The sequence below is a fragment of the Aythya marila genome (assembly GCF_965140915.1).
Source record: "Aythya marila genome assembly, contig: HAP1_HAP1_SCAFFOLD_305, whole genome shotgun sequence".
Lineage (NCBI taxonomy): Eukaryota > Metazoa > Chordata > Aves > Anseriformes > Anatidae > Aythya > Aythya marila.
In genome coordinates this window covers 107591-133451 of record NW_028137611.1, presented here as the reverse complement: position 1 = coordinate 133451, position 25861 = coordinate 107591, and the positions used below count along the sequence as shown (strand labels likewise).

The 25861-nt window shown below is 65.4% G+C and overlaps 1 protein-coding gene across 3 annotated transcripts in view; it reads left to right on the top strand.

Moving 5' to 3' along the window:
- CHD3 (chromodomain helicase DNA binding protein 3) overlaps positions 1-25861 on the top strand; it is a 49002-nt gene that overhangs the window by 16415 nt on the left and 6726 nt on the right. For 2 of the 3 annotated variants that reach the window (XM_082785116.1, XM_082785114.1), the window contains 24 exons: positions 144-341; positions 1301-1515; positions 3420-3551; positions 3780-3879; positions 5979-6170; positions 7795-7995; positions 8976-9113; positions 9379-9500; positions 10267-10440; positions 11786-11927; positions 12723-12854; positions 13292-13409; positions 13852-13976; positions 14402-14633; positions 17168-17334; positions 18845-19022; positions 20056-20121; positions 20414-20499; positions 21682-21815; positions 23433-23577; positions 23822-23984; positions 25026-25138; positions 25368-25503; positions 25581-25682. In XM_082785116.1, the coding sequence (XP_082641242.1) occupies positions 144-341; positions 1301-1515; positions 3420-3551; positions 3780-3879; positions 5979-6170; positions 7795-7995; positions 8976-9113; positions 9379-9500; positions 10267-10440; positions 11786-11927; positions 12723-12854; positions 13292-13409; positions 13852-13976; positions 14402-14633; positions 17168-17334; positions 18845-19022; positions 20056-20121; positions 20414-20499; positions 21682-21815; positions 23433-23577; positions 23822-23984; positions 25026-25138; positions 25368-25503; positions 25581-25682 (3511 nt within the window). The remainder of the gene's footprint in view (positions 1-143; positions 342-1300; positions 1516-3419; positions 3552-3779; positions 3880-5978; positions 6171-7794; positions 7996-8975; positions 9114-9378; positions 9501-10266; positions 10441-11785; positions 11928-12722; positions 12855-13291; positions 13410-13851; positions 13977-14401; positions 14634-17167; positions 17335-18844; positions 19023-20055; positions 20122-20413; positions 20500-21681; positions 21816-23432; positions 23578-23821; positions 23985-25025; positions 25139-25367; positions 25504-25580; positions 25683-25861) is intronic. The other variant, XM_082785115.1, reaches the window with a different exon arrangement.

The following is a 25861-nucleotide window of genomic DNA, read 5'->3' as shown; positions in this document are numbered from 1 at the left end:
TTGGGGTTGGGGACAGGGACAGGGACCTGCTGGGGACAGGGACAGGACGGGGACGGGGACCAGGCCAGGATGGGGACGCAGTGGGGCCGGGGTGGGGCCGGGGGGGTGACGTCCCCTGTGCCCCAACGCCGCTGTCCCCGCAGTGCCCGGTGCTGAAGGGGCGGGTGCAGAAGATCCTGTACTGGCGGTGGGGGGAGCCGCCCCCCCCCGTGGCCGTGCCCCCCCCCGAGGGGCCCCCCGAGGGCCCCCCCAAGGTGCTGCAGGGCCGCTCGGAGCGAGAGTTCTTCGTCAAGTGGGTGGGGCTGTCCTACTGGCACTGCTCCTGGATCAAGGAGCTGCAGGTACCGGGTGACGGGGGTCCCGGGGGGGTGGGGACACCCCGGGTGGGGGGCTGGGGGGCGTGGGGACACTCCTGGGGGGGACCTGGGGGACAGGGACACCCCTGGGGGGGGCCTGGGGGACATGGGGACACCCTGGGGGAGATCTGGGGGGCGTGGGAACACCCCCAGGGGAATCTGGGGGGTGTGGGGACAGCCCCAGGGGTGGCCTGGGGGACAGGGACAGCCCCCAAGTGGCCTGGGGGACATGGGGACATCCCTGGAAGGGACCTGGAATATGAGGGCACCTCCCTGAGTGGCCTGGGGGACATGGGGACACTCCTGGGGGTGTCCTGGGGGACATGGGGACACCCCTGGGGGTTCCCCGGGGGATGGGGACACCTCTCTGAGTGACCTGGGGGACATAGGGACACTCCTGGGGGTGGCCTGGGGGGACAGGGACACCCCCAAGTGGTCTGGGGGACACCCCTGGGGGTGGTCTGGGGGACATGGAGACACCCCCAGGAGTGGCCTGGAGGACACAGGGACACCCCTCGAGTGTCCTGGGGGACATGGGGACACCCCTGGGGGTGGCCTGGGTGACATGGAGACACCCCCAGGAGTGGCCTGGGGGACACAGGGACACCCCCAAGTGGCCTGTGGGGACACTGGGACCGGGGCTGTCCCCCTGTGACCAGCCGGGGATAATGGGGACACCCCGAGGGCAGGGGGGGACGGGGCCACCCCTGTGACCACCCTAGGGGACAAGCGACCCCCCTGTGCCCACCGTGGGGGGCGACACGGGACACGACCCCCCCGGGGAGACACGGGGGCACCCGTGGGGCCAGTGAGGGCACCCTGGGGACACCCCGGGGACGCACTGTGACCGAGGACACCCCCAGCACCCACCCCGTAACCCCCTCGGGGGCCACCAGGGTGTCCCCCACGCCCCCCAAAAACTAACCCGTGTGTCCCCCCCCCAGCTGGAGATCTTCCACCTGGTGATGTACCGCAACTACCAGCGCAAGAACGACATGGACGAGCCCCCCCCCCTGGACTACGGCTCCGGGGACGACGACGCCAAGAGCGAGAAGCGGGGCCGCAGCCAGGACCCCCTCTACGGCGGCATGGAGGAGCGCTTCTACCGCTACGGCATCAAGCCCGAGTGGATGACGGTGCACCGCATCATCAACCACAGGTTGGGGGGGGGTTTGGGGGGGTTTTGGGGGAATTTTGGGGGAGTTTGGGGGGTTTTGGGGGAGTTCGGGGGGATTTAGGGGGTTTTAGGGGGGTTGGGGATAAGGGGACGCTTTGGGGGCTGCTGGGTGCTGATGGTGGTTTTGGGGATGACTTCAGGGGCTGCTGGACAGCCCTAGTGCCCAGGGGTGACCCCCAGCACCCTTGGGTGCCCCCCTACATCTGTGGGTGCCCCCTGCCCCAAAAGGGGGGCTTGGGGACACTGCTGGAGGCTCTGGGGACAAGGGGACGCTTTGGGGGCTGCTGGATGTTGATGGAGGTTTGGGGGATAACTTCAGGGGCTGCTGGACAGCCCTAGTGCCTGGGGGTAACCTCCAGCACCCTTGGGTGCCCCCCTACTCCTGTAGGTGCCCCCCTACATCTGTGGGTGCCCCCTGCCCTAAATTAGAGGGTTGGGGTGACATCAGGGGACACGGGGGATTTGGGGACGCATCTGGAGGCTTTGGGGACAAGGGGAAACTTCAGGGGCTGCTGGACACCCTCAGTGCCTGGGGGTGACCCCCAGCACCCATGGGTGCCCCCTGACTCCTGTGGGTGCTCCCCATCACCCGTGGGTGCTCCCACCCCAAAGGGGGGGCTTGGGGTGACATCGGCACAGGGCTTCTGGGGGGTTTGGGGACACTGCTGGTGCCTTTGGGGACAATGGGCAACTTTGGGGGTTCCTGGACACCCCCAGCACCCATGGGTGACCCCCAGCGCCTGGGGGTGCCCCCTCCCCAAATCTGAGCAGGGTTTGGAGACACCCCTGGGGACACCCCTGGGGACACCCCTGGGGACGCCCCTCGCACCCTTGGGTGCCCCCCAGCTGCCCCTGGGCAGCCCCAAAATCCTGAGTGTCCCTGCCCGTGGTGTCCCCGACCCCAGTGTCCCGTTGGGGTGTCCCCGTGTCCCCCCCGGGTGTCCCCCGGTGTCCCCGTGTCCCCCCCCCAGAGTCACCAGCCCTCTGGCCACGTGTCCTCAGGTGACCCCGTGTCCCCAGATGCCCTCTGCTGCCTGCCCGTGGCCTTGTCCCCGTGGCCTTGTCCCCGTGTGACCCCTCTGCCACCGCCTGTCCCCAGGCGACCCCAGTGCTGGGTGTCACCCGGCTGTCACCCGGCGTGTCCCCGCTAGCAGTGGGTGACCCCTGGTGGCCCTGCGGCGCCCGCCACCTGACCCCGGGGCCTGGCTGCCACCCGTGGCACGGGGCGATCCCCGCTGTCCCCCGTGGGTGCCTCATGTCCCCTGTGGGTGCCCACTGTCCCCATGGGTGCCTGCTGTCACCTGTGGTACCTTGTTGTCCCCACGGGTGCCCCACTGTCCCCATGGGTGCCCTGTCATCCCCATAATTGTCCCACTGCCCCCACAGGTACCTATTGTCCCCATGGGTGCCTCATTGTCCCCGTGGGTACCCCATTGTCCCCATGGGTGCTTGCTGTCACCCATGGGTGCTCATTGTCCCCTGGGGTACCTGCTGTCACCTGTGGTACCTTCTTGTCCCCATGGGTGCCCTGTTGTCCCCACAGTTGTCCCATTGTCCCCACGGGTTCTCTGTTGTCCCTGTAGGTGCCCATTGTCCCCATGGGTGCTCGCTGTCACCCAGGGGTGCTCACCATCCCCCTGGCTACCTGCTGCCACCTCTGCTGTCCCCATGGGTGCCCGTTGTCCCCTGGGGTCCCTGCTGTCACCTGCGATGCCTGATGCCACCCCGCTGCCCTGTGGGTGCCCTGTGCCTGATCCCCCTGGGTGCCCGGTGTCCCCCGGGTGCCCGCTGCCCCCCATGGGTTCCCGCTGCCCCCCATGGGTTCCCGCTGCCCCCCCGGGTGCCCGGTGTCCCCCGGGTGCCCGGTGTGACGGCGTGCCGCGCAGCGTGGACCGCAAGGGGCAGTACCACTACCTGGTGAAGTGGCGCGACCTGCCCTACGACCAGGCCACCTGGGAGGAGGACGAGATGCCCATCCCCGACTACGACCTCCACAAGCTGGCCTACTGGAAGCACCGGTGAGCCCGGGGACACCGGGGGGGGGGGACACCGGGAGGGGGGGACACCAGGGGACGTGCCGCAGGGGGACACGCGGCGGGGGGACGCGACACGGCGTCGGGAACGGGGGACGCGGGCGAGCCCCTGGGGGGACCGGAGCCACCGGGCTGTGGTCTCACCGTGTCCCCCCCCACAACGTGTCTCCTGTTGGCCCCCCCTCCTCGTTGTCCCCTCCCCGATGTCCCCAGGGAGGTGTTCATGGGGGAGGACCCGGCGCAGCCCCGGCGCTACAAGAAGAAGAAGAAGGAGACGCCGGGGGAGGGCCCCCCCGACTCCCCCACCAACGACGTGAGTGCGGGGCACCGCATGTCCCCCCCGTTGTCACCTGCGTGTCCCCCCCATTGTCACCTGCATGTCCCCCCCATTGTCACCTGCCTGTCTCCCCCGGTCACCTGGACATCCCCTGTCACCTGGGTCTCCCTCAGCTTACCTGGGTCCCCCCACTCCTTGGGTTCCTTCCCTGTCCCCCGTGTCCCCCTCCAAGTCCCCCGTGTCCCCCCCAGGTGCACTGTGCCCCCCCAAAGTCCCCCGTGTCCCCTCCAGCCCTGTGTCCCCCCATCTCCCACTCCTCCCACCCCCCTCCCCAGTGGCGGTGTCCCCCCACGGTGACATCCCCACAGTGACATGCCACCAGGGTGACATGTCCCCATGGTGAGGTGCCCCGTGGTGATGTGCCCCATGGGGACGTGTCCCCCGTGTTGAGGTATCCCCGCGGTGACACCTCCCTATGCTGAGGTGCCCCACGCTGACGTGCCTCCACGATGAGCTGTCCCCACACTGACATTCCCCATGGTGACGTGTCCCCACATTGACGTGTCCCCACGGAGACGTTCCCCACGTTGAGTTGCCCCACAGTGACCCATCCCCACAGTGACGTGCCCCATGGTGACATTCCCCATGGTGACCCATCCCCACGTTGACCCATCCCCACGTTGATGTTCCCCACGTTGACGTACCCCATGGTGACGTGCCCCGCGATGACATTCTCCATGTTGACGTTCCCCACGTTGACCCTTCCCCACTTTGACGTTCTCCACCTTTCAGTGTCCCCACGGTGACATTCCCCATGTTGACCCGTCCCCCCATTGATGTTCCCCACAGTGACGTTCCCCACGTTGACCCATCCCCACATTGACGTGTCCCCACCATGATGTTCCCCATGTTGACATGTCCCCGGGTTGACTTTCCTTGTGTTGACCCATCCCCACGTTGACGTTCCCCACGATGACATGTCCCTGGGTTGACGTTCCCCACATTGACCCATCCCCCCATTGACGTTCCCCATGGTGATGTGTCCCCATGTTGACCCAACCCCACATTGACGTGTCCCCACATTGACCATCCCCCCGTTGACGTTCCTCATGGTGACATGTCCCCATGTTGATGTTCTCCATGTTGACCCATCCCCACGTTGACCCATCCCCACGTTGACGTTCCCCATGGTGACCCAACCCCACATTGACGTGTCCCCACGTTGACCATCCCCCTGTTGACGTTCCCTATGGTGACGTGTCCCCATGTTGATGTTCCCCACGTTGACCAATCCCCACGTTGACCCATCCCCACGTTGACCCATCCCCACGTTGACCCATCCCCACGTTGACCATCCCCACGTTGACATTCCCCGTGGTGACATGTCCCCATGTTGATGTTCCCCATGTTGACCCAATCCCACATTGATGTGTCCCCACGTTGACCCATCCCCATGTTGACTCATCCCCACGTTGACCATCCCCCCGTTGACGTTCCCCATGGTGACCCATCCCTGCATTGACGTGTCCCCATGTTGACCATCCCCCTGTTGATGTTCCTCATGGTGACGTTTCCCCATGGTGATGTTCTCCATGTTGACCCAACCCCACGTTGACCATCCCCACGTTGACCTTCCCCCCGTTGACCCATCCCCACATTGACCCATCCCCACGTTGATGTTCCCTACGTTGACCAATCCCCACGTTGTCCAATCCCCACGTTGACCCATCCCCATGTTGACACATCCTCACGTTGACATTCTCCATGGTGACATGTCCCCACATTGACCCATCCCCACGTTGACGTTCCTCATGGTGACCCATCCCCACATTGACGTGTCCCCACATTGACCATCCCCCCATTGACGTTCCCCATGGTGACGTGTCCCCATGTTGATGTTCCCCATGTTGACCCAACCCCACATTGACGTGTCCCCACGTTGACCCAACCCCACATTGACGTGTCCCCACGTTGACCCATCCCCACATTGACCCATCCCCACGTTGATGTTCCTCATGGTGACATGTCCCCATGTTGATGTTCCCCACGTTGACCATCCCCACGTTGACCCATCCCCACGTTGACCATCCCCCCGTTGATGTTCCCCTCGGTGACGTGTCCCCATCCGTCCCCAGCCGACGGTGAAGTACGAGTCGCAGCCGCGCTTCATCTCGGCCACCGGCGGCACGCTGCACCTCTACCAGCTGGAGGGCCTCAACTGGCTGCGCTTCTCCTGGGCGCAGAGCACCGACACCATCCTGGCCGACGAGATGGGGCTGGGCAAGACCATCCAGACCATCGTCTTCCTCTACTCGCTCTACAAGGAGGTGGGTGGGAGCCACCACGGGGTGTCCTCGCGCTCCCCTCTGCATCCCCGTGGCCCTGCCTGTGGCCATACGGCCCCCATAGGGTGGCCCCGTGGTCCTACTGGTGGCCCCATGGCCCTGCCTGTGGCCATACGGCCCCCATAGGGTAGCCCCGTGGTCCTACTGGTGCCTCCAAGGTCCTACTGGTGGTCTTGTGGTCCTACTGGTGGTCCCATGGTCCTGCTGGTGGCCCCGTAGTCCTACCAGTGGCCCCATGGCCACCACGGGGTGTCCTTGCGCTCCCATCTGCATCCCCGTGGCCCTGCCTGTGGCCATATGGCCCCCATAGGGTGGTCCCATGGTCCTACTGGTGGGTCCAAGGTCCTACTGGTGGTCCCATGGTCCTGCTGGTAGTTCCATGACCCTAATGGTGACCCCATAGTCCTGCCTATGGTCCCATGGCCACTACGGGGTGTCCTCATGGCCCTATTTGTGTCCCCGTGGTCCTGCCTGTGCCCATATGGACTCCATAGGGTGACACCAGAGTCCTACTGGTGGTCCCAGGGTCCTGATGGTGTCCCCATGTCCCTGCCAGTGTCCCCATGGCCACCCTGGGTGTCCTCATGGCCCTATTTGTGTCCCCGTGGCCCTCCTTGTATCCCCACAGCCACCTTCAGGTGGCCACAGGGTCCTGCTGGTGGCCCCACGGCCACCCTGGGGTGTCCCCGTGGCCATCCCAGTGCTCTCACAGCCACCCCACGGCATCCCCACGTCCCTGCTGGTGTCCCCATGGCCACCCTGGGGTGTCCCCGTGTCCTCCCGTGATCCCGCTGCCGCTCTGGGCTGTCCCCAGGGCCTTTGGCTGTGTCCCTGCTGCCACCCTGTGGTGACACTTGCCATCGTCCCCGGGATGTCCCCGCGTCACTTCAGTCGCTCTCCCTGTCCCCTTGTGCCTCCCTGTGGCCACCCAGGGGTGTCACCAGGATCCCGCCCGTGTCCCCATGCTGTGCCAGTGGCCCCGTGGGTGCCCCACGGCCACCCTGGGGTGTCCCTGCCCATGTCCCCATGGCCCTGCCTGTGTCCCCACTGCCACACAAGGTGTCCCCATGGCCACCCTGGGGTGTCCCCATGGCCACTCTGGGATGTCACCATGTCCCCTTTGCCACCCTGGGATGTCACAGTGTCCCCATAACCGCCCTGGAGTGTCCCCATAACCACCCTGGGGTGTCCCCATGTCCCCATGGCCACCGTGGGGTGTCACAGTGTCCCTATGGCCACCCTGGGATGTTCCCATGTCTCCATGGCCACCGTGGGGTGTCACTGTGTCCCCATAACCACCCTGGAGTGTCCCCATAACCACCCTGGGGTGTCCCCATGTCCCCATGGCCACCCTGGGATGTCCCCATGTCCCCATGGCCACCCTGGGGTGTCACTGTGTCCCCACCTACCTCCCCTTGGGGACATTTCCGTGTCCCTGTGGCCACACCAAGCCACCCCCTGCCCCATGCGTCACGCTGTCCCCGTGTCCCCACGGCCCCGTCCCGCCGCCCCCCGCCCCCTGTGTCACACTGTCCCCACGTCCCCAAGGGCCCGTCCCGCGCCGCCGCCCCGTCCCCGTGTCCCCGTGTGACGCGCTGTCCCCCAGGGCCACACCAAGGGCCCGTTCCTCGTCAGCGCCCCGCTCTCCACCATCATCAACTGGGAGCGCGAGTTCCAGATGTGGGCGCCCGCCTTCTACGTCGTCACCTACACCGGGGACAAGGACAGCCGCGCCATCATCCGCGAGAACGAGTTCTCCTTCGACGACAACGCCATGAAGGGCGGCAAGAAGGCCTTCAAGATGAAGGTGAGGGGGTGCAGGGGGCACGGGGGACGGGTCCTCGGGGTGATGGGGGTCCCTGGGGTGCTGGGGTGACCTGGCGGCCAAGTCCTCGGGGTGCTGGGGTGACCTGTGGATGGGTTCGTGGGGTGCTGGGGGTCCCTGGGGTGCTAGGTTGACCTGGTGGCCATGTCCTTGGGGTGATGGGTGACCTGGTGGTGGGGTCCCTAGGGTGCTGGGTGACCTGGTGGCCATGTCCTTGGGGTGCTGGGGGTCCTTGGGGTGCTGGGGTGACCTGGTGGCCAGGTCCTCGTGGTGCTGGGTGACCTGGTGGCTGGGTCCACGGGGTGCTGGGTGACCTGGTGGCAGGGTCCCCTGGGGTGCTGGGTGTCCCTGGGATGCTGGGTGACCTGGGGACTGGGTCCTTGGGGTGCTGGAGGTCTTCAGGGTCCTGGGTTGACCTGGTGGCTGTGTCCTTTGGGTGCTGGGTGTCCCTGGGGCGCTGGGTGACCTGGTGGCTGTGTCCTTGGGGTGCTGGGTGTCCCCGGGGCGCTGGGTGACCTGGTGGCAGGGTCTCTGGGGTGATGGGTGACCTGTGGATGGGTTCTTAAGGTGCTGGGTGACCTGGTGCTGGGGTCCCTGGGGTCTTGGGTGACCTGGGGGCTGGGTCCTTGGGGTGCTGGGTGTCCCTGGGACGCTGGGTGACCTGGTGGCCATGTCCTTGGGGTACTGGGGGTCCTTGTGGTGCTGGGTGACCTGGTGGCAGGGTCCCTGGGGTGCTGGGTGTCCCTGGGGCGCTGGGTGACCTGGTGGCTGTGTCCTTGGGGTGCTGGGTGTCCCCGGGGCGCTGGGTGACCTGGTGGCTGGGTCCTTGGGGTGACGGATATCTCCGGGGCGCTGGGTGACCTGGTGGCAGGGTCCTCGGGGCGATGGGGTCCGGGGGGGGGCTCTGGGGGTCCCCGGGGTGCCGGGCCGTCCCGGCGGCTGGGTGCTGACGGCCGCGGCAGCGGGAGGCGCAGGTGAAGTTCCACGTGCTGCTCACCTCCTACGAGCTGATCACCATCGACCAGGCGGCGCTGGGCTCCATCCGCTGGGCCTGCCTGGTGGTGGACGAGGCCCACCGCCTCAAGAACAACCAGAGCAAGGTGGGCACGGCCGGGGGGGGGGACAGACGGGACCCCCGGGGGGGCGCCTGGACCCTTGGGGGGGCGCCCGGACCCTTGGGGAAGCCCCCCCGGGGTGCCTCGGGGGGGACGTTTGGGCGCCTCGGTCCCTCACGTCGGGGACGCCCCCGGGGTCTGCGCCCCTTGGGGAGGGGACACGGGGGTCCCGTGGGGAGGGGGTGTCCCCGTCTGTGGGGTGACACGGGTGATGTGACCCCCCCCGTTGTGTGTGTCCCCCCCCCTGCAGTTCTTTCGGGTGCTCAACGGGTACAAGATCGAGCACAAGCTGCTGCTGACGGGGACCCCGCTGCAGAACAACCTGGAGGAGCTCTTCCACCTCCTCAACTTCCTCACGCCCGAGCGCTTCAAGTATGTCCCCAGTGTCCCCTCCTGGTCCCCAGTGTCCCCTCCTGGCCCCCACTGTCCCCTCCTGGCCCCATTGTCCCCCCCAGACCCCCACCATCCCCTCCTGGCCCCCCACATCCCCAGTCCACCCTCCCGTCCCCCCGCATCCTCCCGCATCGCCCTGTGTCACCACTGTCCCTACGTCCCCGTGTGCTGGCTGTCCCCATATCCTGGCTGTCCCTGTGTCCCCATGTCCTGGTTGTCACCGTGTCCCTATGTCCTGCCTGTATCTGTGTCCCCTCATCCTGGCTGTCCCCACATGTCCCCATGTGTCTCTGTGTCCCCATGTCCTGTCCATCCTCACTCCCCATGTCCTGCCTGTCCCCACCTCCTGGCTGTCCCCATGTGTCCCCACGTCCCCATGTCCCCACATGTCCCCGTGTCCCCACGTCCTGTCCATCCTCATGTCCCCATGTCCTGTCTGTCCCCATGTCCCCACATCCTGGTGTCCCCACGTCGAGGCCATCCCCTTGTCCCCTCATCCTGGCTATCCCCACCTCCTGTCTGTCCCCATGTGTCCCCACGTGTCCCCGTGTCCCCATGTCCTCTCCATCCTGGTGTCCCCACACCCTGCCCCTCCCCACATCCCCCCCACCTCCCCCAGCCCCTCGTATCCCCACATCCCCTCGCGTCCCCGCGTCCCCAACCTTGTCACCGCCATCCCCGCGCCCCCTCCTCGCCCCAACCACCCCCCAGCCCCCTCCTCACGCCCCCCACGCCCCCCCCGCAGCAACCTGGAGGGCTTCCTGGAGGAGTTCGCCGACATCTCCAAGGAGGACCAGATCAAGAAGCTCCACGACCTGCTGGGCCCCCACATGCTGCGGCGCCTCAAGGCCGACGTCTTCAAGAACATGCCGGCCAAGACCGAGCTCATCGTGCGCGTCGAGCTCAGCCCCATGCAGAAGTACGGGCGCCGCGGGCAGGGAGGGGGTGGCCCCGGCACGTGGGGGGGGGGCTCAGCGCCCCAGAGACAGCTCCCGGGAGCCCTGGGGGTCCCAGCACCACAATATCTGATCCAACTGGCCTTGGGGAGGGTCTCAGCACCCCAATTCCAGGTCCCATCTGCCTTGGGGGGGGTCTCAGCACCCCAATTCCCACATCACACCAACTTTGGGGATCCCAGAACCCCAATACCTGATCCCGCTGGGCTTGGGGAGGGTCTCAGCACCCCAATTCTAGGTCTCAGCACCCCAATTTAAGGTCTCATCCACCTTGGGAGGGGTCTCAGCACCCCAATTCCAGGTCCCAGCACCCAAATACCAGGTCCTGTCCGCCTTAGGAGGGGGCCTCAGCATCCCAACACTCAGAGCCCACTGGCTTTGGGGGTCTCAGCACCCCAATTCCAGGTCCCAGCATCCCAATTCCAGTTCCCATTCACATTGGGAGGGGTCTCAGCACCCCAATTCCAGGTCCCAGCACCCCAATACCAGGTCCTGTCCGCCTTAGGAGGGGGTCTCAGCACCCCAATTCCCAGATCACAACAACTTTGGGGATCCCAGAACCCCAATACCTGATCCCGCTGGGCTTGGGGAGGGTCTCAGCACCCCAATTCCAGGTCCCAGCATCCCAATACCAGGTCCCATCTGCCTTGGGGAGGGTCTCAGCACCCCAGTACCAGGTCCCACCCATTTTAGAGGGGGCCTCAGCACCCCAACACCCAGAGTCCACTGGCTTTGGGGGTCTCAGCACTCTAATTCCAGGTCTCAGAACCCCAAATTAAGGTCCCATCCACATTGGGAGGGGTCTCAGCACCCCAATTCCAGGTCCCATCTGCCTTGGGGGGGGTCTCAGCACCCCAATTCCAGGTCCCATCTGCCTTGGGGGGGGGTCTCAGCACCCCAATTCCAGGTCCCAGCACCCCAATTCCAGGTCCCATCCACCTTGGGGGTCCCAGAACCCCAAATACCAGACCCCAGCAGTCTTGTGGGGGGGGGGGGTCAGCACCCTAATTCCCAGATCCCACCGACCTTGGGAGTCTTGGCACCCTAATACCAGCTCCCATCCACCTTGGGGGGGGTCTCAGCACCCCAATTCCAGCTCCCACCCACCCTGGGGGGGGTCCCAGCTCCCCAAACACCCTCGGGGTGCGCAGGGGGGGTCCCAGCGCCCCGATCCCTTGCCTCCCACCAACGTGGGGAGATCCCAGCCCCCAAACCTGGGTTCCTACGGGGCGAGGGGGGGGTCCCACCAGCTGGGGGAAGGGGGCTGCCCCCCCCCCCCGAGCCGGGTGCCAGCCCCCCGCCCCGCAGGAAGTACTACAAGTACATCCTGACGCGCAACTTCGAGGCGCTGAACTCGCGGGGCGGAGGGAACCAGGTGTCGCTGCTCAACATCATGATGGACCTGAAGAAGTGCTGCAACCACCCCTACCTCTTCCCCGTGGCCGCCATGGTGAGGGGGGGGGCCGGGGGGGGGCACCGGGGGGGCACGGGGGGGGTGGGGGGACACGCGGGGGGGTGGGGGAGATGGGGGGATACGGGGGGATGTGGGGGCATGGGGGGAAAAGGGAGATGGGTGGGGGGAGATGGGGGGATGTGGGGGGGCATGGGGGGGACGTGGGGACATGGGGGGGGGAGATGGGGACATGGGGGGGGGACGGGGACATGGGGTGGGGGAGATGGGGAGATGTGGGGGGATGTCGAGGGGATGTGGGGGGATGGAGGGATGTGGGGACACGTGGGGTTGGGAGATGGAGGGATACGGGGGGACGAGGGGACGTGGGGTGGGGGGAGATGGGGAGCTACAAGAGGACATGGAGGGGACAGGGCCATGAGAACATGGGGGGGGACACGGACGCAGAGGGGTGGGAGATGAGGGGCTACAGGGGGACGTATGGGGGGACAGGGACACGGGTGATGGGACATGGGTGCTACAGGGGGACACGGGGGGACATGGGGCAGAATTGGGGGGGCAGAGGGACACGGGGTAGTGGGACACTGGGAGCTGCAGGGGGACATGGGGATGGGGGGGACGGGGGGAGCTATGGGGGGCATGGGGGGGACACGGAGGGGACAAGGGGACCACAGGGTGGGGGGACACGGGGGGAGCTCCATGGGGATACCTGGGGGGGGGACGCAGCTGTGGGTGCACAGGGGGGGTGGTAGGGCTGGGGGTGATGTCCCTGTCCCCATCCTGTCCCCAACCTGTCCCCAACCTGTCCCTAACCCGTCCCCAACCCCCCCCCAGGAGTCCCCGAAGCTGCCGAGCGGCGCCTACGAGGGGGGGGCCCTGATCAAGGCCTCGGGGAAGCTGCTGCTGCTGCAGAAGATGCTGCGCAAGCTGAAGGAGCAGAACCACCGCGTGCTCATCTTCTCCCAGGTCGGTGGGGAGGGGGCTGCCCCCCCCGGGCACCCCCAGGGCCCCCCCAGCACCCATGGGTGCCCCCAGAGCCCCCAACACCCAGGCCAGCAGCCATGGGTGCCTCCAGTGTAACCAGTTCTTGTCCCAGCACCCCTGGGTGCCCCCAGTCTACCCTAGCACCAGCAGCAGGTGCACCTGTGGGTGCCCCCAGTATAACCAGTAACCATCCCAGTACCCCTCAGTGCCCCCAGTCTAACCAGTGTCTGTCCCAGCACCCTGGCTGCTCCCAGTCTAACCAGCATCAGCTGCCCCCCAGCCCCTCCAGGTGCTTCCAGTGTAACCAGTGCCCATCCCAGCACCCCTGGGTGCTCCCAGTGCCTTTGGGGGTCCCCAGTCTAACCAGTGCCCATCCCAGCCCCCCCCCAGGTGCTCCCAGTCTAACCAGTGCCCCGCAGATGACGAAGATGCTGGACCTGCTGGAGGACTTCCTGGACTACGAGGGCTACAAGTACGAGCGCATCGACGGGGGCATCACGGGGGCGCTGCGCCAGGAGGCCATCGACCGCTTCAACGGTAGGCCTGGGGGGGGCTGGGGGGTCACAGGGGACTGGGGGGGACCTGGGGGATGTGGGGGGACCCAGGGGCCCAGGGGGGACACAGGGGACTTGGGGGGGGACCAAGGAACCAAGCAGGAAGGCACCAAGGGACCAAGGGGACGCAGGTGTTTGGGGTGACACCCAGGCAGGATGGAGCCCCCCCAGGTAGTTTGGAAGGGGGGGACAGGGACTTTTAGGGACATTTTTTGGGGTGGGGGGGTCCTGACCCCATCCGTGATGGGCTCTTGTGAGGGTTCAGGGTGCCCGCGCGCCCACCGCTGGGTGCTGGAGGGGCGGGAGGGTTTTTTTGGGGGGTTTTCTGACAGCCCTGGGGTCCCTGATGATGCTGGGGGAGGCGTGGGGGGGCCGTGGGCTTTGCCGGGGGGCTGTCACCCCCCGTGCTGACGCCGGGGGGGCAGCGCCGGGGGCGCAGCAGTTCTGCTTCCTGCTGTCGACGCGGGCCGGGGGCCTCGGCATCAACCTGGCGACCGCCGACACCGTCGTCATCTTCGACTCCGACTGGAACCCCCACAACGACATCCAGGTGTGCCCCCCCAACACGTCCTCCGCGGCCCCCTCCCCACCTCCTCTGCCCCGTCCCCTTGGCCTTGTCACCTCCCTGTCCCCGGTTGTCACCTCGTGCCACCACGGCCCCCTCCCCAGCCGCTGCTACTCCACGATGGGTGCCACCATGGCCCCAGCCACACTCAGGTTCCTCAACATGTCCCCATCACCACGTCCCCACCACCGTGTCCTCCGTGACCATGTTCTCCACCACCACGTCCCCACCACCACGTCCTCCATGACCACGTCCCCACCACCACATCCCTGCTCCAACGCTCCCCTCACCTCCCCCCTCACCACGACGTCCTTACTGATGTCCCCAACCTGTCCCCTTCCCCCGTGGCGCGTCCTCCACCTCCGTGTCCCCGCTCCGACACGTCCCCTGCTGCCTCCCCGTCCCCGCAGGCCTTCAGCCGGGCGCACCGCATCGGCCAGGCCAACAAGGTGATGATCTACCGGTTCGTCACGCGCGCGTCGGTGGAGGAACGCATCACGCAGGTGGCCAAGCGCAAGATGATGCTGACGCACCTGGTGGTGCGCCCGGGGCTGGGCTCCAAGGCCGGCTCCATGTCCAAGCAGGAGCTTGATGACATCCTCAAGTTTGGCACTGAGGAGCTCTTCAAGGACGAGAACGAGGGTCAGCGCCCGCTGGGGCTGGGGTGTGGTGGGCTGGGAGGGGATATGGGGGGACGTGGGGGGACGTGGGAGGCAGTGGTGGGATGTAGGAGGCTGTGGTAGGACCTGGGAGGTCGTGGTAGGATGTAGGAGGCCATGAGAGGATGTAGGAGACCATGCTGGGACGTGGGAGGCTGTGGTAGGGCATAGGAGGCCGTGGTGGGACATGGGAGGCTGTGGTTGGATGTAGGAGGCCGTGGAAGGACGTAGGAGGCCGTGGTGGGACACAACAGCTCATGCAAAGCTGTGGTGGGATGTGCTAGGCCTGGGCGGGATGTTTGAGGCAAGGCAGTGAGAGGATATGTAAGGCCATGCTAGGGCCGTGATGGGACATGCAAAGACATGGTGGGACGTGTGAGGCTGTGGTGGGACGTGTGAGGCCGTGGTGGGACGTGTGAGGCCGTGATGAGATGTGCAAGGCTGTGATGGGTCATGCAGAGTAAGAACAGAACATGCAAAGCCACGATAAGGCCGTGGTGGGATGTGCAGATCCATGACGGGGTGCATGAAGCCATAGTGGGGCCGTGACAGGACACACGAGGACGTGATGGGGCCATGATGGGACCCATGAGGCCATGATGGGACGTGGCAGGCCGTGAACTGGGTCACAGCAGGTCATGCAAGGCCATGGCTAGATGTCATGTTGGGTTGTTCAAGGCTGTGTGGAGGCATTCCGGGCTGTGTTGGACCATACTGGGCTGTACTGGGCCATGTTGGTCTGTGTTGGACTGTATTGGGCCATGCTGGGCTGTGTTGGACCATATTGGACCATCATGAGCTGTGTTGGACCATAGTGGGCCATGTTGGGCTGTGTCAGGCCATGTTGGGCCATGCCTGGATATGCTGAGCTATGTTGGACCATCCTGGGCCATACTGGGCTGCATTGGACCATATTGGGTCATGCTGAGCTGTATCAGGCCACATTGGGCTGTATTGGACCATACTGGGCCATACTGGGCCATGCTGAGCTATGTTGGACCATCTTGGGCCATACTGGGCTGTGCTGGCCTATATTGGGTCACGTTGAGTTGTGTTGGGCCATGTTGGGCTGTATCAGGCCATGTTGGGCCATGTTGAGCTGTAACAGGCCATGTCGGGTCATGCTGGGCTGTGTCAGGCCACGCTGAGCTGTGTCAGGCCATTTTGGGCTGTATCAGGAGACAGTGGGATGTGTCAGGCCATGTTGGACTGTGTTGGGCCATGTTGAGCTGTGTCAGGCCATGATGGGCCGTGTTGGAACATACTGGTCCATATTGGGCCGTGTCAGGCCATGTTGGGCTGTGTCAGGCCACGTTGGGCCATACCTGGACATGCTGAGCTATGTTGGACCATATTGGGTCATACTGGGCTGTAATGGACCTTACTGGGTCGTGTTGAGTTGTATTGGGCCATGTTGGGCCATGTAGACCTGTATGAGGCTATGTTGGGCCGTGCTACGCCATGTCGGGCCATGCTGAGTTGTATCAGGTTGTGTTGGGCCATGTTGGGCCATGTTGGGCCTCATTGAGCTGTGACAGGCCATATTGGGCTGTGCTGGAGCATACTGGGTCATGTTGAGTTGTGTTGGGTTGTGTTGGGCTGTGTCAGGCCATGCTGGGCCATGTTGGACCATACCTGGACATGCTGAGCTAAGTTGGACCATATTGGGTCATACTGGGCTGTGTTGGACCTTACTGGGTCATGTTGAGTTGTGTCAGATCATACTGGGCCATACTGGGCCACATTGAGCTGTGTTGGAGCACATGGGGTCGTGTTGAGGTGTATTGGGCCGCGTTGACCCACGTTGAGCTGTATTGGGCCATATTGTGCTATGTCAAGCCGTGTCAGGCCATGTTGAGCTGTATCGGGCCATGCTGGGCTGTGTTGGGCCATGTTGATCTATGTCAGGTTATTTTGGGCCATGTTGAGTTGTGTCAGGCCACGTTGGTCTGTGTTGGGCTGTATTGGGCCATGTTGGGCTGTATTGGACCATGTTGGGCTGTATTGGGCCATGTTGGGCCACGTTGGGCTGTATTGGGCCACGCTGGGCTGTATTGGACCATGTTGGGCTGTATTGGGCCATGTTGGGCCACATTGGGCTGTATTGGGCCACGCTGGGCTGTATTGGGCCATGTTGGGCCGTGTTGGGCTGTATTGGGCTGTATTGGGCCACGTTGGGCTGTATTGGGCCATGTTGGGCTGTATTGGGCTGTATTGGGCCACGCTGGGCTGTATTGGGCCATGTTGGGCTGTATTGGGCCATGTTGGGCCATGTTGGGCTGTATCAGGCCTCGTTGGGCTGTATTGGGCCGTGTTGGGCTGTATTGGGCTGTATTGGGCCTCGTTGGGCTGTATTGGGCCATGTTGGGCTGTGTTGGGCCACGTTGGACCATGTTGGGCTGTATCAGAGCATGCTGGGCTGTGTTCGACCATGCTGGGCCGCGCTGGGCCGTGCTGGGCCGTCCTGGACCAAGTCAGGCCACGCCAGGCCGTGTCAGCGGCGTGTCACCGGCGCAGGGGAGAACAAGGAGGAGGACAGCAGCGTCATCCACTACGACAACGAGGCCATCGCCCGGCTGCTCGATCGCAACCAGGACGCCACCGACGACGCCGACGTGCAGAACATGAACGAGTACCTCAGCTCCTTCAAGGTGGCGCAGTACGTCGTGCGCGAGGAGGACAAGGTGCGTCTGGGGACAGGGGGGCATGAGGGGGGGACAGCGGCTTGGTGGGGACGAGAGAGGTGATGGGGGTGATGGGGACAATAGAGATGGTGGGGTGAGATGGGGTGGGGGTGATGGAGGTGGGGATGATGGAGGTGGGAATGGTGGAGGTAAAGATGATGGGGACGGTAGGGATGATGGGGATGATGGAGATGGGGACAATGGAGATGGGGACAATGGAGAAGGTGGGGACAATGGAGAAGGTGGGGTGAGATGTGGTGGGGATGGTGGAGGTGGGGACGATGGAGATGGGAATGGTGGAGATGATGGAGATAAAGATGATGGGGATGGGGGGATGGTGGAGATGGTGGGGACAACGGGAGTGGGGGTGATGGAGATGATGGGGTGGAGATGATGGAGGCAGGGATGATGACAGTGGGGATGGAGACAATGGAGATGGGGACAATGGAAATGGGGACGATGAAGATGCAGATGATGGAGGTGGTGTAATGGGAATGGTGGAAATGGGAACGAGTGAAACGATGTAGTCAGAGATGATGGGGGTGATGGAGACGTGGAGATGGGGACAAGGGGTGAAGGAGATGGAGGTGGTGAGGATGGCGATGATGGAGGAAGAAAAAACGGGGACAGTGGGGATGGGAACCATGGAAACGGTGGAGATGGGGACAGTGGGGGTGATGGAGGTGGGGACAACAGGGATGGAGATGATGGAGGTGATGGGGACAGTGGAGGTGGAGGTGGTGGAGATGATGGGGATGGAGATGGAGATGGTGGAGATCATGGGGATGGGGAAGATGGGGACAGAAGGGATAAAGATAATGAAGATGATGAGGATAAAGGTGATGGAGATGGTGAGGACAGTGGAGGTGGAGGTGATGGAGATCATGGGGGAGGTGGAGATCTTTGGGGCGATGGGGACAATGCAGATGAATGTAAGGGAGATGAGACAATAGAAGTGTTGGAGTTGAAAAGGATGATGGGGATGGGGACGGTGGAGATGATCAAGGTGAGGACAACAGGGATGGGGATGATGGAGGTGATGGGGACAGTGGAGGTGGTAGAAATGATGGGGATGGAGATGATAGGGATGAGAAGGGCAGTGGAGGTGGAGGTGACAGGGACAGTGGAGGTGATGGAGATGATGGAGATGCTAAGGATGAAGACGGTGGAGGTGATGGGGACAGTGGAGGTGGAGGTGATGGAGATGATGGGGGCAGTGGTGGTGATGGAAATGATGGAGATGATGGGGATGGAGGTGATGGGGGATGATGGAGATGATGGAAGTGGAGGTGGAGATGTTGGGATGATGGGGACAGGGATGATGGAGATAAAGAAGATGGAGATGATGATGTTGATGGGGATAACGGGGAGGAGACGATGGAGGTGGGGGTGATGGGGACGGAGATGATGGGGATGACGGGGATGGAGATGATGGAGACCATGGGGACGGAGATGGTGGGGACCATGGGGACCATGGGGACGATCCAACCCACGGCGCCTCCTCCTGCAGATCGAGGAGATCGAGCGGGAGATCATCAAGCAGGAGGAGAACGTCGACCCCGACTACTGGGAGAAGCTGCTGCGGCACCACTACGAGCAGCAGCAGGAGGACCTGGCGCGCAACCTGGGCAAGGGCAAGCGGGTGCGCAAGCAGGTCAACTACAACGACGCTGCCCAGGAGGACCAAGGTGGGCACTGGGAGGGACTGGGAGGCACTGGGAGGGAGCTGGGAAGGACTTGGAGGGAACTGGGAGGGACTGGGAAGCAGCAGGAGAACCTGGCGCGCAACCCAGGCAAGGGCAAGCAGGTACACAAGCTGGTCAACTGTGATGGTGGTGCCCAGGAGGACCAAGGTGGGCACTGGGAGGAAACTGGGAGGCACTGGCAGGGACTGGAAGGCACTGAGAGGGAACTGGGAGGCACTGGGAAGCACTGGGGAGGAGCTGATGCACAAGCTGGTCAAGAGCAAGCAGGTCAGCTACAGCAATAGTGCCCAGGTGGGCACTGGGAGGCACTGGGAGGGAACTGGGAGGCACTGGGAGGATGCTGGAACGTACTGGGAGTTAGTGGGAGGGGTCTAGGTGTACTGGGCACCCAAGCTTAGGGAACCGAGGTGGGTGCAGGGTGGCTGAGAGCACTGGGAGGCACTGGTGAGGTACTGGGGCACATGGAGGAGGCACTGGGATGTACTGGGAAGGTACTGGGAAGCACTGGGAGGGTGTTGGGAGGCACTGGGGGAAGTGCTGATGCTTACGCCTGTGAGGACCAAGGTGGGTGCAGGGCAACTGGGAGCACTGGGAGGCACTGGTGTGTGCCTTAGGAGGCACCAGAAAGGATAATGGGAGGATACTGGGAGGCACTGGGACAGACTGGGAAGGACCCGGGGAGAGTGCTGATACAATGGGCACCCACACCCTGGAGGACTGGGGTGCCCCTGAGGCAACTGGGATCACTGGGAGGTTACTGGGATGTTCCTCTGAGGCACTGGGAGGCACTGGGACAGACTGGGAGGCACTGGGAGGGCTCTGAGCCGGGCTGCGGAACACGCGGGGGGCATTTGGGGCAGGGGGGCGTTTAGGGGACATTTGGGCGGGCATCTGGGGGTCCCGGGGGGGCACCTGGGTATTAGGGGTCTGAGGGGTGATTTGGGGTCTGGGGGGGGCAATATTGGGGTGCGCGGGGGGGGCCTGGGGGTGCTGATCCCCCCCCCTCCCCCCCCAGACAACCAGTCCGAGTACTCGGTGGGCTCCGAGGAGGAGGACGAGGACTTCGATGAGAGGCCGGAGGGTGAGTGCCCCCCCGTGACCCCCCCGTGACCCCCCCGTGTCCCCACATGTCCCTCTGACCCCCCCATGTCCCTCTGATCCCCCCCCCTCCTCGTAATGTCCCCAACTGTCCCCTGTGTCCTCCCCAGGCCCCCCCTTTCTGGGGTGGGCTCCTGCCTGCCCCTGGGGGGGGTGGGGGACACCTTGGGGAGCCCTGGGGGGCACAGGGGGGGGCCGGGGGGGCTTCCTGGGTGCCCTGGGGGGGGGTCCGTGGGGGTGTCACGGGGGGGGGTGACAGCGATGTCCCCGTCCAGGCCGGCGCCAGTCCAAGCGGCAGCTCCGGAACGAGAAGGACAAACCGCTGCCCCCGCTGCTGGCCCGGGTGGGGGGCAACATCGAGGTGAGGACCCCCGGGGGGGCACCTCGGGGTGGGGGGGGTCCCCTGGGTGTCCCCTGGGTGTCCCCTGGGTCCCCTTGTGTCACCTGGGGGGGCATCAGGTCCCTTTTTGTCCCTTATCCCACCCTGGATGCCCCCCCCTGAGACCTGGGGGGTCCCTCTGACCCCTGGGGTCACCTGGGTGTCCCCCCCCCCGGCCACCAGTGTCCCCCCTCCTCCTGTCACCTTCCTGGTCCCCTGGGTCCCCCCCCAGTGTCCCCAAACACCAGTGTCCCCAGTAGCCCCCCCACCTCGTATCTGCCCTTCCTGAGCAAGCCTCGGGGTGTCCCTGTCCCCTCAGGGTGTCCCTGTCCCCTTAGGATGTCCCCTTGGGGTGTCCCCATCCCCTTGGGGTATCATTGTCCCCTCAGGGTGTCCCCACCCCCCCTGGGTGTCCCCCCAGGTGTCCCCTTGGGTGTCCCCATCCTCCTGGGGTGTCCCCATCCCCTTGGAGTGTCCCTGTCCCTTGGGGTGTCCCCTCGGGGTGTCCCTGTCCTCCTGGGGTGTCCTTGTCCCCATGGGTGTCCCTCAGGGTGTCCCCATCCCCTTGGGGTGTCCCTGCCCCCCCAGGTGTCCCCCTGGGTGTCCCTATCCTTGTGGTGTCCCCATCCTTGGGGTGTCCCCCTCCCCTAGATGTCCCTGTCCCCCCGGAGTGTCCCCTTCCCCTGGGGTGCCCCCATCCCTCGGGGTGTCCCCATCCCCTGGATGTCCCTGTCCCTCAGGGTGCCCCCATCCCTCGGGGTGTCCCCATCCCCTGGATGTCCCTGTCCCTCAGGGTGCCCCCATCCCTCAGGGTGCCCCCATCCCTCTGGGTGTCCCCATCCCTTGGGGTGTCCCCATCCCCTGGATGTCCCTTTCCCCTGGGGTGTCCCCGTCCCCTGGGTGTCCCCATCCCCTGGATGTCCCTTTCCCCTGGGGTGTCCCCATCCCCCCTGGGTGTCCCCATCCCTTGGGATGTCCCTTTCCCCTGGGGTGTCCCCATCCCCCCTGGGTGTCCCCATCCCTTGGGGTGTCCCCATCCCCTGGATGTCCCTTTCCCTTGGGGTGTCCCCATCCCTCGGGATATCCCCATCCCCCCTGGGTGTCCCCGTCCCCTCGGGGTGTCCCCCCACCCCCCGGTGTCCCCGTGACCCCCCCGTGCCGCAGGTGCTGGGCTTCAACACGCGGCAGCGCAAGGCGTTCCTCAACGCCGTCATGCGCTGGGGGATGCCCCCCCAGGACGCCTTCACCTCCCAGTGGCTCGTGCGCGACCTCCGCGGCAAGAGCGAGAAGGAGTTCAAGTAGGTGGCACCGCGGGGACAGCGAGGGGACAGCGAGGGGACAGCAAGGGGACACCGAGGGGGCCATGAGGACAGCGGGCGGGGGACACGGGTGTCCCCAAAGCTGGCCCTGGGGTCGTGGGGAAGGGCCGGGGGGGGCTGAGGTGGGGTTGTGTGTCCCCGTCTCTCTGTCCCTGTGGGGTGTTTGGTGTCCCCACGGTGTCCCCACGGTGTCCCCATGTCCCTGTGAGTCCCCACTGTGACCCCACGGTGTCCCCATGAGTCCCCATGTACCTGCGTGTCCCTGTGTGTGTCCCCATGTCCCCACTGCATCCCCATGTGTGTCCCCATTCGTGTCCCCATGTCCCTGTGTGTCCCCACGTCCCCACTGTCCCCACATGTCCCTGTGTCCCTGTGTGTCCCTGTGTGTCCTCATGTGTCCCATGTCCCCATATTTGTGTCATCCCCATGTCCCCATGTGTGTCCCCGTGTCCCTGCGTGTCCCCCATCCCCATTTGTGTCCCCACATCCATGTGTGTCCCCATTTGTGTCCCCATGTCCCCACTGTGTCCCCATGTCCCCATGTGTGTCTCCATTGTCCCACGTCCCTGTCCCTGATGTCCCCACATGTCCCCATGTCTGTGTCCCCTCCATGTCCCCCCGTGTCCCCACCATGTCCCTGTACTCCTCCATTGTCCCGTGTCCCTTTGTCCCTCACGTCCCTGCATGTCCCCATCTCCGTGTCCCCCTGTCCCCCCTGTCCGTGTCCCCTCACATCCCTGCATGTCCCCGCCTTCCCATGCCCATGTCCCCATGTGTCTCCATGTCCCCACATGTCCCCAAGTCTTCCCACATACCCCGTGTCCCCGAGTGTCCCCAAGTCTCTCTGCATGTCCCCGTGTGTCCCCGTGTCCCCGTGCCGCGTGATGAGCCCTTACTCAGCCGAGCGCTGCCGTCGGCTTTCCTGGGGAGCGGGCGAGCGCCGCGTCCCCCTCGCGCCGACGCACAGCCACCCCCGGGGGGGACGGGGTGTCCCCCGTGTCCCCGTGTCCCCGAGGGGGGCCGGGCAGGGCCCAGGGGACGCCAGAGAGGTGGCAGGACCCGGCCACGGCCGGCACAGGCCTGGGACGGGCGCTGTGACAAGGGGATGGCTGATGGCGCGGGGACGCTGGGGACATCGGGACACTGGGGATGTTGTTGGGGACATCGGGGACGTTGGGGACATTGGGGATGCTGGGGACATCAGGGACATCAGGGATATTGGGGACATCAGGGACATTGGGGTGGGGATCCCAGGAACGGGGACAAGGACCCTGGGGACAAGGACAGCGGGACGTGGGGGGACACTGGTGGCAGGGACCTTGGGAACAGGCATGGGGACAGAGCCCTGGGGACCCTGGGGACAGGGACACGGGATGGGGACATCCCCCCAGATGAGGGGAGGGGACGCTGGGGACAGGGACCCTGGGGATGGGGACAGCGGGGACGGGGTCTGTAGGGACAAAGCACCCCGGGGACAGGGACAGCAGGGACGGGAGCCTCTTGGGACAGGGGTGGGGACGCAGGGGACGGTGACGCTGGGGCCGAGGGGCCGCCGGGGGTGGCGGTGTCCCCAAGGAAGGGCTGTTGTGTCCCCAGGGCCTACGTGTCCCTCTTCATGCGCCACCTCTGCGAGCCGGGCGCCGACGGCTCCGAGACCTTCGCCGACGGGGTCCCGCGGGAGGGGCTCTCGCGGCAGCAGGTGCTGACCCGCATCGGTGTCATGTCCCTCGTCAAGAAGAAGGTACGCGGGTCCCCGTCACCCCTGTCCCCTCCCTGTCCCCTCCCTGTCCCCTCCATCCCCTCCCTGTCCCCTCCGTCCCCTCCGTGTCCCCTGGACCCCCACCTGAGGTCTCCTCGGTTCCCTGCCTCCCCCTTCTCCCCTGGGTGTCCCCTCCCTGGTTCCCCTCCATCCCCTAGGTCCCCCCCGTGTCCCCCTCCTGTCCCCGGTGTCCCCCGGTGTCCCCACTGTCCCCGCCGCCCCCCAGGTGCAGGAATTCGAGCACATCAACGGGCGCTGGAGCCTCCCCGAGCTGGTCCCGGAGCCCAGCGCCGACTCCAAGCGCTCGTCGCGCGCCTCGTCCCCCGCCAAGACCTGCAGCACCGACCCCGAGCAGAGCCGCACGCCCACCCCATGCACCTCCAAACCCGGTACGGCCACGGGCACGGGGACACGGGGACACGGGGATGGGACACGGGGGCGTGGGGACGTGGATATAGGGACAGGGGCATGGGGATGTGGGGACACGGGGGTATAGGGACAGGGACATGGGGACATGGATATAGGGACAGGGGCATGGGAATGTGGGGACACGGGGATGGGACACGGGGACGTGGGAACATGGATATAGGGACAGGGACATGGGGACATGGGGATGTGGGGACAGAGGGATGGGGACACAGGGATATAGGGACAGGGACATGGGGGTGGGGACACGGGGATGTGGGAACATGGATATAGGGACAGGGACATGGGAATGTGGGGACACGGGGATATAGGGACAGGGACATGGGGACACGGGGATGTGGGGACGGAGGGATGGGGACACGGGGATGGGGACAAAGGGATGGGGACAGGGGGATGTGGGGACATGGGGATATAGGGACAGGGACACAGGGTTGGGACATGGGGACACAGGGACAGGGACACAGGGATGTGGGGACACGGATATAGGGACAGGGACATGGGGACATGGGGGTGGGGACATGGGGATGGGGATGTGAGGGTCAGGGATCCAGGGACAGGGGGACAAGGGGACGTGGGGACATGGGATGGGAACACGGGGACAGGGACATGGGGGTGGGGACACGGGGGTGTGGGGACATGGGGATGAGGATGGGGACATTCGGACATGAGGGACAGGGAGCGGGGACGTGGGGCCATGGGGATGGGGACATGGGGATGTGGGGACAGGATGGGGACAGGGACACCACGGACATTGGGGATGGGGATGGGGACACGGGGACAGGGGGTGGGAACTGGGACGTGGGGAGCAGGGGGGACAGGGGGTGGGGACAGGGCCACCAGGGACGTGGGGGACACAGGGCTGGGGACACAGGGACATGGGGACAGGGACACGGGACAGAGGACACAGGGGACAGGGGATGGGGACATGGGGGCACAGGAGCATCACCGGGGTGCCCGGGGCCCCCGCGTCCCCATGTCCCCTTCTCAATGTCCCCTGTCCCCAGCCACGCCAGCGCCCAGCGAGCGCGGGGACGGGATGGGGCCACCCCCGGACAGGGACGACGGTGACACCCGGGACGAGAAGGAGCCCAAAGGTCCCGAGAAGATGGAGACGGAGGTGGGTGACGGTGCTGTCCCCGTCCCTGTCCCCAACACTGTCCCCACGTGTCCCCATCCCTGCCCTCCTCCCCATCTCTGTCCCCTTCATCCTCATCCTCGTCCCCTCTGTCCCCTCCCTGCTGTTGTCCCCACGTCCCCCGTTCCAACCCAGCCCTCCCCCTCACCCCCCAGGCTGTGTGGGGACACTTGGGGGTGACGCCAGCTCCGTGTCCCCGTTGTCCCCGCAGGCTCCCGTCCCCGAGGCGCCGCCGTCCCCGGGCGATGGCAGCGAGGCCGAGGGCCCGAGGAAGGGCGAGGAGGAGGAGGGCCCCGGCGGCGAGCGGGAGCCTGAGGCCGAAGGCCCCCTGGCCCGCGACGAACGCGGTGAGCACCCGGTGTCCCCGTGTCCCCCCCGATGTCCCCAAGGACCCGGTCCCTGAGCCCCCCCTGTCCCCTTCCAGCAGGCGCCGAGGTCGAGAAGCCCCCCGGGGGGGAGAAGGGCGACGAGAAGCCCCCCGAGGAGGAGCCCAAGGAGCGGCCGGGAGACCCCGACCCCAAACGAGGTACCTGGGGGCGGGGCCTGATAGGGTGGGGACCTGCTGGGGGCGTGGCTAAACTAATTAGGGGGGCGGGGTTAACCAAGGAGCCCCGCCTGCAGCGTTCCGCTGGGATTTGCGCTGCGTTCACTCTGAAGCCTACTGATGGCCGGGAGCCGCTCCCTGCCCGCCGGGGGGGCCGCGGG